At 45.4% G+C, this 16,093-nt stretch overlaps 1 protein-coding gene across 2 annotated transcripts in view; it reads right to left on the bottom strand.

Annotated features, from left to right (window-relative positions):
* LOC147684428 (caM kinase-like vesicle-associated protein) overlaps positions 1–16,093 on the bottom strand; it is a 443,989-nt gene that overhangs the window by 64,672 nt on the left and 363,224 nt on the right. For both annotated transcript variants that reach the window (XM_086940359.1, XM_086940360.1), the window contains one exon: positions 9,494–9,568. In XM_086940359.1, coding sequence (XP_086796485.1) covers positions 9,494–9,568 — 75 coding nt within the window. The remainder of the gene's footprint in view (positions 1–9,493; positions 9,569–16,093) is intronic.

Consider the following 16,093-nt stretch of genomic DNA (forward strand, 5'->3'; position numbering starts at 1 on the left):
GATATTGGCACTTGGCATAGATTGGTGTTGGGTGGTTAGATAGAGTAGCTGGAAAAGAAGATGTGAGATGAAGATGGGCAAGTGGGGTAGATGGGGGTGGTCTGATAGGGTAGATTGTTACGGAGTGGTCAGATAGGGTAGTGGATATGGAGGTGTCAGGTGGAGGTGGGTAGGTCGGGTTGATTGGGATGGAGTCGTCAGATAGGGTAGTTGGATATGGAGGTATGAGATGGTGGTGGACAGGTGTGGTGGGTGGGGTGGGTGGGGTGGTCAGTCAGGGTACTCAGATTTAGGGGTGTCAGATATAAGTGGACAGGTGCGATAGATTGGGGTGGGGAGATCAGCTAGGGTAGGTCTCAGATGGGGGTGGGTAGGTGGGGTAGATTGGGATGGGGTGGTCAGATAGGGTAGAAGGTTATGCAGGTGTTAGATGGAGATGCACAGGTGGGTGGATTGGGATGTTGTGGTTAGATGAGGTATTTGGATTTGGTGGTGTCAGATGTAGGTGGAGAGGTGAAGTAGAATGTGGTGGGGTAGTCAAATAGGGTAGTTGAACAATGCGGTGTCGGATCTGGACAGTAAGAAGGGGATGGGCAGGTAAGTGCTTTGCTGGAGGGGTGGCCAGTAAGTGCTAGAATAAGGGTCACTTTTACAAGAAGCCCAAAATTCACATTGGAGCTTGTAATGAAATTAAAAATTGCTCAGGAACCCCACCGACATGGAGATTTTCACCCGGAAGTGCTCTCGCTGAAAAGTGGCAAAATGTCTGAATGCAAATCCTGACAAAAATGGGGAAACCCTGCAGAAATTGGGAATTGCCCACTTTGTTGTAGTTAGAGGAAAATCTTCCCAGCCCTTAGCAATTAACAATGGCCCCAATATCTGTAATTCTGCGGGTGGGTTGGGGAGGGAATGCCAGGCTTGTTACTGTCCCACACATAATGAACCACTGAGAGGAATGTGCAGGAACAACACCTTGGGGCCGATTCCGATACGGTAAAATTACCGTCAGTACGAATCGCATCCGGAGCTGTCTCCGTACGACTCGTACACACGCCGTATGACCCGACGAGTACGATCCGGACCGGGGTATCAGGACGCGAGTCGTACGGTCCACGTCAGGTAAGGGCGATTCATACGGAAAAGCGCACAATCACATACACACCGTACGGCGCGTACCCCCATGATCGCAGGGTTACGGCGCGTACCCCTGCGATCATGTGGGGTACGCGTCATACACCCAGCGAACATGGGGTACGTGCCGTACACCCAGCATACATGGGGTACGGTGCGTACCCCATGTTCGCTGGGTGTATGGCACATACCCCCCATGATAGCAGGGTTACGCGCGGTAACCCTGCGATCATGGGGGGTATGCGCTGTACCCGGTGGGGGCTGTTCCGTACCTGTTTCATCGCAAACTCTGCTTTTACGGCTGTTTTCAGCTCCCGTAGGAAAAGGGTCTTACGGTGCGTACCCGAAACGTATCGTACTTGCTGGGTCGTATAAACCAGTCGCGAACCGTACAGAGGTCGCGTACAGTGGGTTCCGAGTGAGACTCGTACGGAGATTAGAGTCGTACGGTCTCTGTACGATTCGTACGGAGTCCAGCCCCTGGTACGAATCGTACTTCGTCGTACGTATGGGGGACGTTGCAGGGTACGATTCATACGGGAAAAACACTCTGAACGGCTATTCGGAGCACTTTTTACTGGATCGGAATCGCCCCCCTTGGGTTATAGTGGGGCAGTTCACTGTGAGTTTGGATGGGGATGTATAGCTTAATGTAGGTGACGTAAGAAAGCTGAGTCTGGAAGCTTAATGGTCTAATACATCCACCAGGGATCTCTGTTGACCTCATGGTCACACATTGAAACGTGTTTGGTTCAGCAAAGCCTTCCATCCTTCTGATATCGATAAAACGAGTACCATTCAGTTGGTTAGCAATAAACATCTGTTATTCAACACCAAGGTGCCCAAAGGGGGGAATGTGTGTTTTTAAAAGACACGTTTTGTTGAACAGAGAAACCAAGCTAAACATTGTGGAGTATGTCCTTGGTGATTGACGGAACAAAGCCAGCTTGTGTGAAAAATCCAATGATATGAATTTCCAACTTGGCAACTCCCACTTTGAAGATTCTGCAAAAATATGAAGATTGTTCTAAACTTTCTTTAAAAAATGTAATTGAATGCCTGGTACAGAGAGGAAAGACACTCACCCCCCAACCCAAAATCAGCAGGCATTTTAGATATCTGTTCGGAATTTTTGTGTGGGGGATTTATCCTGAGCAGCAAAATGAGTATCACCATTAAAAACACAAGGGATGAAAGAGGTGTTAGGAAACAGGGAAGAAAAATGTAAAGGAAATGTAAGGGTGAACGAGGAGGCATGGAGGATATGGGTGTATCGAGAGCAACAATATTGAATCACAAGAATATTATGTCAAAAATATTAGGTCTATATACTTTATATGCAAAATACCAAAATATCATGGATCAGAATATTAAATATTACAAATCTAAATATATATAGGCTTGATTTCTGCGTTATATGGTCACATGGTATTGTTAAATGCGATGTTTTGCACTAATTTGGTCTGTGGATCAACAAATCTATAGACTATGGCAGCTATAAAAACAATGTACATATAAGCTTATTTATACATTTATTTATTTTCATGTATATATTTATAGATATTTATTTATGCATAGTTTTCGCTAAAATAGGGGTTTGCTTGTAACTGTTGCATCATATATACCATCATGTGTATATCCCATGAATAAGGCATATATTAAGAGTCATTTGCTGAAGAGTTTCTTTTATGTCTGTTATCACGTGACACTTGGGGGTGTGTATCCGGAATAAAAGATAATGGCGGACTACGTTCCGCTTGTGATCAAGGGCACTGCGTTGCCCGAAACGCGTTAAGCGGAGGAGTGTAAGGAATAAATCTTGCAACATCTACGAGCAATTGTTAACTCCGATCCAAGCTATCCAGTGGCGCGTCATTTCAAACTAGTGCATCAAAATAATCTCAATGATTTGAGGTATTTTGTTCTTGATGCGGTCCCAAGCAATAAGAGAGGTGGGGATAGGGAACGTAAACTCAGACAGTTGGAGAGCCATTATATTCTACTCCTCGATACAAAAATCCCAAATGGTCTTAACACAGAGGAAGATTCATACAATTTTTTATGATTTTTTTCATGAATTTTCTATGAATATTTATGGAATATTTATAATTATTTATTATATATATATATATATATATATATATATATATATATATATATATATATATATATATATATATATATATCAAATATTCCGATCTCTGTAACGAGTATTCAATTCGCACACAGTTTGTTTACTTTGTTGAGGGCAGGATTGCTCCCTTCATATTATTTGAATTGTTTACAGTCTGACCTTTAATTGCTGCTATTCGTGTTAAATGTATTTAAAGCTCTAAATTCTGCTATAATAATTTTAAGCGGGTCTCCCTTTTTATGTTTGTAGCAGATTTTAATTGGGTTTTCTAGTGATCTAGTCTTTCTGATTTTTATCTGTGGGAGATGTGGCAGGGGACTCTGAAGGCTAATAAGTGGGAATAATTGGATTTGTGGCATTTCAAAATATTACATTTAGAGAACATAAGTACTCTTGTGTTATGATCAACTACTGAGCATTGTTTTATTAATGGATTTAACCATGTATTTGATACTATTGATAAGCTTTTCTGACGTTTTTGTAAATATACCACACTGATCGTCTAAGGTTCATTTGAAGAAAAATTGGGCACTGGCACTTTATTGATGCTTGTTCAACATCCGCTATTATGACATTTGAGTGAATATATTTGAGACACAATTTTAAATTCACTTTTGCACAACTGTTATTTGCACATTGCTCTTTCTACCACAGGCTTTATAGACTATGTTAATAGCGTCTACTGTAAGCTTATATTAGTCTTGATTGAAAGTGGGCACTTGCCCTTTATAAATATCTTTGAGTGTAGCTTTCTGATTTAATATAGATTATATTGAATGGTATTGTGAAACATACATACTCATTGGTATTTTAATATTTATTCATTTATGGACGAACATTTTTTAAAAGCAGTAGTTACATTATTTCGCTATTTATAAGTATGTTTTCACTGTCTATGCCTGGGTGGGAGGGGCATGTGTGGACTTTCTGCACTTAAACTTGTTGATCTCTGAATGCACTATGTGATCAAGACCGGGCCGCCCCGGTCGAAACGCGTCATGCTGCCTGAGTAAAGAGGAATAAAGCACCTTTATTTGAAACACACAGGAGTGGTCTGTACCTGTTTTGTTGTCCTTGGTTTCAACTTCAGGATTTTGGATTCGAGCTATATATATATATATATATATATTAGAGTCCACAAACACCCACAGTGCGGAACGCACTCACAGTCGGCGTTCTTCAGGTCAGGTGAGAAGCCCGGTACATCCAGCATCAGCAGAGACCTGACGCGTTTCGGGCATACGCCCTTCTTCATAGGTTAGCTGCTTACAAATGACTGCCCGCATACAAGACTTTCCAGTGTATGTCCCTTTATTTATACAATCACACTCCAATGTAGGTGCAACATCTCGCAAAGTGCATGATGGGACTGGAAGTTCTTCACATAACACCCCAGTGGGCTACAGGCAGTCATAATGTAAAAATCAATAACATTTTCATGGGTGTGCCTTCCGCTTCTCCCCTCATTCTGCCATTCGCCAGTTTGTCCCACGCCGCTGAAACGCCGTTCAGCAGCGGAACCGCTAAAGATTTGCGGCGGTGCGATCCCCGGCCGGGTCGGCCGTGTTTTATTAGAGTCCACAAACACCCACAGTGCGGAACGCACTCAAAGTCGGCGTTCTTCAGGTCAGGTGAGAAGTGTGGATTGTATAAATAAAGGGACATACACTGGAAAGTCTTGTATGCGGGCAGTCATTTGTAAGCAGCTAACCTATGAAGAAGGGCGTATGCCCGAAACGCGTCAGGTCTCTGCTGATGCTGGCTGTACCGGGCTTCTCACCTGACCTGAAGAACGCCGACTGTGAGTGCGTTCCGCACTGTGGGTGTTTGTGGACTCTAATATATATATATATATATATATATATATATATATATATATATATATATATATATATATATATATATATATATATATATATATTTTTTTATTTTATTATATATATATATATATATATATATATATATATATATATATATATATATATATACATATATATATATACATAAATAATTATATTGATGTAAATATATATCTTATAAATTCTAAATAACTAAGGCTAGTAAAAATTGTTAATATTTATATTGTATATCAATATATGTTTTTATGTCTATATTATTTTATATTTATATATATATATATATATATATATATATATATACACACACACACAGACACACAGACACACACGCATAGTTTTCAAAATGTACACTAGTACTGCCATTGGAGTAAAAGGTCTTGTGAAGTTGTGATGGAATTTTTTGGTACATTAGCACACATCAAAGGACAGGTTTAAGCTAAAACTACTAACAACCACACTTTTTTTTAAGTTCGAGTTTATTGAACATCAAAGAAAACATAAAAGAAACTGAGTCTAACAACCATACTTAACAACAACATTTTAAAGACTAGAAAGGAGAAGGCTTTTCATGCAAGCGAGGAGGGGTGTTCATACCACAGTGACCTGTAATTGTCCAATCTCTTCCTGACTGTATCTCATGTGCCCAGCTGTGCAATTAGTGTTTCTGAGAGCTTCTTCTTCAGAAAAGGTAACAAGATAAACACATTTCTATAGCTCTGCAGCCTTTAGATCAACACCCCAGGGTGACAGGGGTTAATGCTAGATTGGTGGTGGAGGTACCAGGAGATCAGAAGTACTCAACCAAACTGTGTCCATCCCCCCAAGCTTTCAGCCATACAGTCCTATATTCTCAGTTACATGGATGGTGCAGATGGAGAAAGGCCATATTCAAAGGAGAAAGACAAAATAAGTTCTGACCCTGGCTCCACTTGTTGTCACAGCCCTACAAAGTAGCACTTTTCTTTTTGGACCAACCATCTCTCTCAGTGTGGAGTGGAATTGCTGTGCCAACCATGGTGCAATGTCACAATTGAAGGACACCAATTCTAATTCATAATTGACACAGGTATCTACAAATTTATTCGCACAAGTCCTCTACTGCTCCATGTCACCTCCTACAACTTTGGAGAGTGCCAACTTTATAGATCATCACTTATGGCATCTACTGCGCTGCCTGTATTTCACTTCCATCTTCATAACAACTGCCTCATCTGCACTCATCTGCACACAGCATCTTCTACATACAGGACCAGAAACTCGAAGTGCTCATTACCTATGCCATAGCCAGGACATGGGATGCAATGAATTTTCAACTCAGTGTCACAAGATTTTCCAATTTACTGATGAACCCCATGGTAATCCCTCAAAGATGCATCATGTTACGTTTACCCAAATAGGAGATGCAGGAAAGTGAAAATGTTTAAAGTGTCAGAATCGTGTAGAAAGTGTCAAGTGCACACTGCGGGTCTACCCAATAGTTGTTACTACCAAAACCAATTACTAGACAAAATTAGGCTGTGCGTGAACATGGAAATGCAAACATGATGATCAAACGCGATGCATCTTACTCATGAATTATGATAGCATTAATATTATTTCAAAACGTGACCTCTGCAATACAACACAGACCTCAACTGAACCTGCCACCAGGTATAACATATCATTTTACATTCATAAGGGTCTTAGATAATGCAATCACCTCAGATTTAGAGTGTACTCAGCAGCAAATGTTTTCCTAACACCATAGGAAAGCTACTTGAGGGGCTTCAAGGAGTTGTCGATTTCAGACTATCTTGATAGACACATCCACAGAACACTGAACTTGACCCTTGACATTGTTCTGGGGTGTGAGTGTAAAGTATGCTATGTTGACTTCATTGGATATGTGTTCTTCACCACTAGATCCTTCCGAAATGTAAGACCTCAAAGCTACGCGCTACCCAAAACAACTGGGAAAAGTCCCAGCTTGGTAAAAATTGTAGCCATATCAACAGGGGTTTCGTGATGGTGACAGAGAGACTGGAGTAGCTGACCTTTGCCCGTGCGGCATAGACTGGAGAACGAAAGCACATTTGAAATTAAAGGATGGTTTAAAGAACAGGTCACACTCTGCTAAACAACAAATGGCGTATGACAACATATTTCCTACAGTCTAGCCCAATCCTGCATAAAGTAGCGAATAACGGATACATTGTTCATGAAGTTGTATGAAAGAATTTGCAACTTTGAGTATTTTTTAAAGTAATTTTGCTTGCCAGGTTGCCTTAGTGTGCACAGCTCTATTTATGCAGTTGATTTGATCAAGGAGTGGGTGTAAGGATCATCACAAAAGGGAGGAGAAAGAGGAAGGCTTTGTTTGCAAATGAGTCATGGAATTAACTTGATTCTAGACATCTAATAGTTAGTTGTTGACTAAAATAATTCGCTGAAACATAATAGGCCTCACCATAATAAATGGGTAAACAAGAAACTTATCTTCAACCAAAAATGACACAGTGATTAGCAGCAAACTGGGGAACACACAAATATTGTTTTTCATACGTCATACTCTGGGGGAGTGCTCACACTGTTCCATAAAACACTGAACTGTATACCACTAGACTGGTTGAATGGAAGTGAAGAAACAAAGGGGGCACAAAATTGACTCAGAGATCCATATTCTTTTTCAACACTAGTTTCCTGAATAAAGCGGAATATTTAGTTTTCTATGGGTGGGGGGGGGACATAGACAAAGCCCAGAGGGAGGTATCTTGCCGCCTTTAATAACAGCACAGAGCCTCAGCTTATGGAAGGTTGAGACTTCATGTAAATTATGACTCCAATGCTGAGGTGTTTACCTGAGTCCCACACTTCAAGGCAATTCTAGTGTCTTCAGCTTTTTGTCATTTGCAAATCATGCCACCTTAGGTCCACTCCCTAGCCAGACTGTCTCTAGCTGACCTCGGCTTGAGGAAAACATCTGTTCATCTGCTGATTTCTGCTGATAACTTCTGGTCCTCCCAACACTGTTTCTTGCCTCCTCATATGAACATCTTTGTGACTCAATTGAATTTACAGAGCCACTCATACTAACCTCACACTTTGGAATTATATCTCCCTAATTTTAAGCAATTCAATATAGGGGATTGGCATTTCATACAGGAAAGGAATACGAGTCTCATGACGTGGCACTGGGACCATGACATGAAAATAGCTTCACTTCCCCCTCTCTACTCGTTACCAAAGACCTGAGCCTCTGACAGGAGCAACAAAGATTCACAGGTGCAAACAAAGTAATGGATCACTGAGGACCCTCCCATCACATGGCCCGCGCTGGGAGGGGCACAAACAAGCGGCAGCGTGGAGGAGGAGCACAAACAAGCGACGGTGCGTGAGGAGGAGGAGCACAAACAAGCGGCGGCGCGTGAGGAGGAGGAGCACAAACATGCGGCGGTACGTGAGGAGTAGGAGCACAAACAAGCAGCGGTGCGTGAGGAGGAGGAGCACAAACAAGCTGCGGCGTCTGAGGAGGAGGAGCACAAACAAGCGGCAGTGCGTGAGGAGAAAGAGCACAAACAAGCGGCGGCGTGTGAGGAGGAGGAGCAGAAACAAGTGGAGGCGCATGAGGAGGAGCACAAACAAGAGGCAGCATGTGAGGAGGAGGAGCACAAACACGCGGCGGCACATGAGGAGGAGGAGCACAAACAAGCGGCGGTACGTGAGGAGTAGGAGCACAAACAAGCAGCAGTGCGTGAGGAGGAGCACAAACAAGCGGCGGCGCAAGAGGTGGAGGAGCACAAACAAGCAGCAGTACATGAGGAGGAGGAGCACAAACAAGCGGCGGTACGTGAGGAGTAGGAGCACAAACAAGCAGCGGTGCGTGAGGAGGAGGAGCAGAAACAAGCAGCGGCGTGTGAGGAGGAGGAGCACAAACAAGCGGCAGTGCGTGAGGAGGAAGAGCACAAACAAGCGGCGGCGTGTGAGGAGGAGGAGCAGAAACAAGTGGAGGCGCATGAGGAGAAGCACAAACAAGAGGCAGCATGTGAGGAGGAGGAGCACAAACACGCGGCGGCACATGAGGAGGAGGAGCACAAACAAGTACGTGAGGAGTAGGAGCACAAACAAGCAGCAGTGCGTGAGGAGGTGGAGCACAAACAAGCGGCGGCGCATGAGGTGGAGGAGCACAAACAAGCAGTGGCACGTGGGGAGGGGGGCGGGCAGGCGGTTGTCAGGCAGGATGGCTCAGGGGGAAAGAGTCCAGGGATGACACGTGGGAGGAGGGGGCAGGGAGACAGGGCAGTTATGAAGGGGCAGGGTGGGCATATGGAAGGAGGGGCAGACAGGTCGGTGTTAAGGGAGGGTAGTGAGGGAGGGCGCAGACACTCACAGCTCTTGGATGATGTAGAACTCCTTCTTGGTCTCGAAGGTATCGATAAGTTGTAAGATATTGGGATGACTCACCCTGCAGAGAGAGAGAGAAGGAGAGCGGGAGGGAAGAAAGAAGGAAAACGAGGAGGGGAAAAAACGGGAGGTGGAAGAAAGGAAGGACGGAATGGTGATGGGAGGAAGGGAAGAAAGGAATGAAGAACGGAATAAGGTAGAAAAGGAGGGAAAGAAAAGACGAGATTTGAAGGGAGGGAAGAAAAAGGGAAAGTGAGAAGGAAGAGGGGAAGAAAATGAACGAAAAAAGGAATACAGTGAGAGGCAGAAGGAGGGATGAACGAAGGAAGGTGAAGAGAGGTATCGGTGAGCAGAAGTAGGGAGGGGAGAAGAAGTAAAGAAGCGGGGAAAAGAAACAGTATATTTGGTTAAAAAAAGGAAAGAGGGAAAGAATGAGGAAGGTAAGATGGAAGGAGAATAAGGTGAAAAAAGAGAGGGAAGGCAGAAGAAAGGATAGAGTGCGGGAGCAAAGAAAGATTACAGGGAGAGGAGGAGAGTGAAAGAGAGAAAGGATTGAGGTTGATGTAAACAAGAGGGTAAAAGTGACGTACAATGGGGATGGAAAGAAGGTGGGAAGAGTGATATAACGAAGGGAGGGCAGGGAGGGTGAGAGAAAGGTAGGCAGAGCAAATGAAAAGGACAAGGAGAAAGAGAAGCATAAGAGACAAAGAAAGGGTGGGTGAAATGAGGAGTGAAGGGTGAGGGGAGAGAGAAGCATGGAGAGTGAGGAGGGTTGCAGTGGAGATGGAGAGCGATTACCAAAGTGGAGGAAAGAGAAAACCGTCCAGAAGGAAGGAGAGGAGAGAAAAGGAAATAGTGTGAAGTAGGAAGGAAAGTCATTAGGTTCAGGGAATGTGGGAAAGAGGCAGAAAAGAGAAATAACTTGAGATCATAAACTACTTGAGACACACAATAGATCTTTGACAAAACATTTCATAATGTCAATTCTGCAACTACCATCTCAATACTTTTAAATTACATGCATTCACTGGATACATTGCTTTATTACACCAATTTCTATGAAATTACAGTGTAGCATTCACTGCTTCATCAGAGTGTAAGCAGGGGTGTAATCAAGGTGAACAGAGGGTTTGGGATTGAGGAGGTGAGCGGGTGCATGCGCCGTCTCCAGAGGCAGGGCTCAGATTGACAGGCTGTGGGAGTCCTGATGAGAGGTAGGTTGTGGGACTGAATATTCAAGGCACCTCTGGAGGAGTGAGAGACAGCTGGGGTGAGCGGGTGCAGGAGACGCAGGTGCCTCTCAAGAGCTGAACCCCAGGAATGGGTCTATCTACATGGACCCCAATGCTGGGGTACCCTCAGAGCCGGAGACCTGGTGGTAAAGCTACATAAGGGCAGATTCCAAGCTCTGGAAAAAAAGAAAAAAAATGTACCTGATTGCCGTTGTCACTCTGTCGTCTCGCCCGGCCAGAACAGGAAGCAGGAAGCACCAGGATCCCCATAGTCATCACAATGCTGCAATGCAGCGTTGTGATTGGTCTGAGCGCCGTGGTTTGGTGCTCAGTCATGGGCTGGCAGGCTGTGCATGTTCTCCACCCAGGCTGTAATGAAGCCTGATTGGAGAACATGCAAAGTGCGCATGAATGTTTGGCCTGCCCGAGACGGCCGGCCAAACATTCATGCGCACTTGGAGTGGGCAAACCACTCCTCCCCCTGCTCCTGTGTAAGCAGCCCAGCTCCCCCACCCGCAAAGCTGCTGCAGCAGGACAGCATAAAAAGAAAATAACATTGAGTTATTGTCTTTTTATTTTTCCTTTATTTCATTGCTCCGAGCAGTGGGGCAACGCTCCTCCGCCTCAGCGGAGGAGCTGCCACCGCACCCTGCAAGAAGGAGACATCTGGGGCGAGCGGGGCGGGAGATGCAGGCTCTCCTCAATATCTGAACCCCAGGAATGGGTCGATCTACATGGACCCCAATGCTGGGGTACTCTCAGAGCCGGAGACCTGGTGGTAAACCTACATAACTGGCAGATTCCAGGCTCTGAAATAAAAGAAAAAGACATACCTGATTGCCGCGTCTCTCCTCTGCTATCCCCATGTCGTCTCCCCCAGCCAGAACAGGAAGCAGGAAGCACCAGGCTACCCATAGCCAGTCCCACCCTGATTGGTCCTGAGTACCAAAACAAACTGGCAGTGGGAGCCTGGGCATGTTCTCCACTGCTGCAAGCGGTGGGGCGACGCTCCCTCGCCTAAGCGGATGAGCCGCACCTGCTCTAAAGTCTTAGTACCCAGCATGAAGGAGCACATCTGTTGTGAATGAGGCGTTATAGGGAATGGGGCAAATATACAAAGACACTGTGGAATCACAAAGGGGCTTTTTTCTATTTGCTAAACACATTATTCAATGTGGAAAAGCCTTTCAGACTCATACACTGGGTTTGCGATTGATTCCAGGTGGCAGATAGGCGAAGAGTGAAAGGGTAATGCAGGCCGCTGTGGTATGTATCAATGATTTGAGACCTCGATTGCGATTGCAAACCATTGATCTGTTACCAACACCTCAAAAGAAGTAGTGCCTGATCCCTTAGGGCACCTCCCCCTTGCGAATGCTATCGGCAGCCTTTGTGGGAGCGGGAAATGGTCCATTGGAGGGCGATTGCCTGCTCTCAGCCATGTGTAACAAATGGAAAACATTATTTAAAGCAGCCCGTAAGCACTAGTATCCCCCATTGTGAACATAGGCTACGCAACCAGATTGTACAGGAACTCGCCCCCATGACCAGTGTTTAGTGCCTCCTGCCAGTGGATCCCCATTGGACCCATTCACTGTGAAATGGATCAGGACTTTGGAACTGGTCTTTTTAACTTCATCTTCTTGAATCAGGAATTCCAGTGCATCTTGGGTGTGATTTTTAGGATATTGGCTTTGTGAAATGTTTATGCACTTCCCATCTCTCCTGGGCTCAAACCCACTGAGCTCTCCTCTATTGTATCAAGGGTGGTTGAGAATCCAGGAAAAAGGGTAAATACACCTTAATAAAGTGGGTACTTTGCAACATTCTCTGGGCATCTGGTCACACTGAGGAACTCTAGTTATAACAGAAGCCTGAGCCCCTAAGTTCTCTGGGTACCTCCAGAGGTTCACTATGGCTGTCCCAATCTCTAACAGAGCCCTATAGATGCCCATGTCACTCAGGTCTTCTTGTCTAATTAGAGCTGTATGGGGTTGTCGTTCCCTCCAAGAAGGTGCAAGGATTGTCTGTGTCTTTGTACATGGTTCTTGTAACTTTCCTACACCTTGCTGCTGCTGACAAAGATACGGCTGTGACTGACGGTGACCACTACAGAGTGTTAGTACCTGTGGTTTTTATAAGAGGTCCAGGATCTCATCACTGCCTGATGACACCTTCAATGATTGACCATGCTGCCCTTTGGAGAGGCAAGAATTGAGCTGCACTAGCTGTCATCCAATGAGCAGCATAGTAGCACCCACACCTATGGGATGCCACTAGTAAGCAGCAGCTTCCTCCTGACTCCCCCTGGACCTACAGAAAGGACCAGACTTGTCGGTTATGTAGATGCACCGATGCTGCCATCAGCACATCTTCCAGTGCCGGCGGTCCATCTGTTGGCGGTCCTACAAAAGACACATCATGTTTTTCAAGAAGTACGAAACGAGCACATTGCGTTTTCTCCAGCAGCCCGAGGTGAGACGAATACGCCTTCTGATGTCTCGCAGGGACCCTTTGAGTGGGCAGCAGGAGGAACAAATGTAATGAAAAGGCAGCTGCCTGTCAGGGGGATCATCAAGCCTTCCACCTCCAAACAGAACACGGCGTCGTCGGGGGCTAAAATGGTCCCAAGGCTAGCTGATGGCATAAGCCGCGATTTCCAGCCGCCTCTTCAAGGGTTGGCGGAGGGGTGGATGAGCCATGTGAGATGATTGGCAGATGTTCGGCTCGTCCACCTGAGGGTGGCTCTTGTCGTGTGACACATCTTCACTCTGAAGTAGTCAACAAGCTCCCGAGGCACCTTTAAGCTCTGGGCAGGACCAAGTGGCTCGCCGCATCCAACGTCTGACGCGTCCTATGGAAGGAGCGAAACATCTACAGCAACACATATGCTGACACTAACAGTCTTACTGTATCATCCTCAAAACTGACCGCAGGTTACTCCACATTGGAAGAAAGATGGTACGTACAGCTCTCTCAATGCACAGTGCAAGGAACTTCTGCAGCCCAAATTCTCAGACTAAAGGAATATTGGCCCATTAGGTAATTGGGAATTCTTTTGTCTGGTGGGAAATCTGATCACACTTAACACCATTCTATGGACTGTGCCTACTGTTGCTGTCAGTCGTATGTCAGAACCACAGAGGCGTTAATCACACCTACCTTAATAACGTGGTCCAGACAATGAATGCATATTTACAATGCATTCTGTTTTCACGAAAGTCCTTACAACGACTTGCCTTAGGGAAAACACTTGAGCTGGAATAGTATAATTTACAATTCCAACTCCAGTTTGTGGAATAGCAGTGAAAGTATTCGTCTTAAAGTGCAACATCCATCCAACAACACTTTACTTAAGGTAAGTCATTGTAACGACTTGGGTGGTAAAGGGATAAGTTGCAAAGACGCATCCATGTTTCGGGCCGTGCTTTTAAGGCACAGCGTGGTGTGAGCCACAGCGTAAAGCCTGTTTCCCATAGCTGTGTGATGTAACATGTGAAGCAGAAAGCCGACACTTTTGAATTTCTAATTCAAAGTGGAAACAACAATGGAGCACTTGTTTCTGACATTGCAAAGTTCCTGTCTTGGAGCCTGCTTGGCAGGGGTTTTCTGAGGTTCTTTCTCTGCAGATTCAGAAGCTTGAATGTTTTCAAGAGCAGTGGGACAAGCAAGGGCTACTGCTCCCCGATTGTGAGAGTTGGTAACTTTAGGTAACCAGGGAAGGAATGAATGAATACTTTTATTGCTTGGTTACTCAAAACCATTGCATTAAAAACAAAGTACAAAAGTTAAAAGAATTATCATGTTAAAACAAAATCTGTATAGTTGGGATCAGGATGCTTGGGATCTGGGGGGAATAATGACCTTAGACTTTCGGCCCGATGTGCGTTATCTGGTTCTCTGGTCAGTTAGCCCGAGATGGCCATCAACTTCGTGCGGGTCTGTTGGATGAATTTACCAAACGTGGCCATCAGTTTTACTGTGTTCAGTGTGTACAGTAGGTGGACTGCCTCCTTTGCGGTGCGCGTGCCCAATTGTAGAAGAATGGGCCTGAGGTAAAGGCTGCGAGCTGCGCGCAGGGCCGGGCAGCAAAGTAGGAGGTGTGCCAAGGACTCGCATTTGTATTCACAGAGCCGCATTCCTTGATCGCCGTTTCTCTCGGGGTTTCACCGCACCATTGGACTCAAAACCAAGCACGAAGATCACCCACTTTAGCTCTTGATTCTCAGCAGAGCGTGGGCAAGCGTTCCATGGCTGCTTCAGGAAGGTCATGTGGGTTCAGTGTCTAGGAACTCAACAAAGAGGAAATGACAGCTCACACATTATTGCCCAGCCACTACTGTGGTTTATAAAAGGAAAAGTGCTTTATTGCTGTCCTACGCACAGCTGGAATTAGTGCATACAATAGACAAAGGCAATTCCTGGTCCTAAGGGGACAAATGCTCACGGGTATTACAGGGATAGTCCTTGAAGGTATAAAGTCTTGGCCCTTAGTCCTAAAAGAGGGGAATTGAGGTTATAATATGGGGAGCACACAATCCAGCTGTTTAGCTCACACAGCCACTGGTTATTCCCTTCTGCCCATCACCCACTCGCTCATGGCTCCAGTTGACAGGACTTGTTTTTAAAGGTGTATTCGTGCACTTTATTCAGCAGGTCCTGCCTGATGTATCACTCAACCGAGCTTCAACCGGGCAGCGTACTGTGCATGGCTTGGCACGCGTTGAGGCTCTGGCTCCAGAACAGATGGCAAAACATGTGAGGCGCAAACTCAACCTTTCTGTAATTAGTGACAGTGCCAGCACCAGACCGTTGAGGGCGTGATGGAGGCGGTAGAGTTCGCAGTCATGAGGTTCTTGCTGCTTGGGGTTTCCTTGAGCAGAGCTGCAACCTCAACCCATCCCCCAAACAAACAGGTGTCTCAGTGGTGGCCTCCTCAGGTGTGTCTTCACTTTTCCACAGCAGTTGTAGACTCATGGGAGTTCAAACATATCTGGCAGTCACAGCTTATCAAAGCACTTCAAGACTTCTTAGCGCTGCTCTTCCCAATGGAACTCGCCTCGGGTTGCGTTCCAGCACACCCTTGATCACAGCTGTTGTCTGTGACCACTGTTGGGGAGATACATCCTGGTCCCATATCTTACACTCTGTATTGTGGTGTGGTTTGTGCATCTTGTGGCATTCGTGTTGCTTGCCTAGTGTGCCTGAGCCGCTCCCAGTCCTCGGCTCTTCTGAGCAGTGTCTTCTTCATGCAATGGTGCCTCCAATGTCCCCTTGAGCAGTCAGTAGGGCTCTGACCTTTGAAGTTACATGAAAGCGGTGCCTCCACGCAGGACATTCAGATCTTTCCCAGG

Source organism: Lissotriton vulgaris, chromosome 10, assembly GCF_964263255.1.
Source record: "Lissotriton vulgaris chromosome 10, aLisVul1.2, whole genome shotgun sequence".
Lineage (NCBI taxonomy): Eukaryota > Metazoa > Chordata > Amphibia > Caudata > Salamandridae > Lissotriton > Lissotriton vulgaris.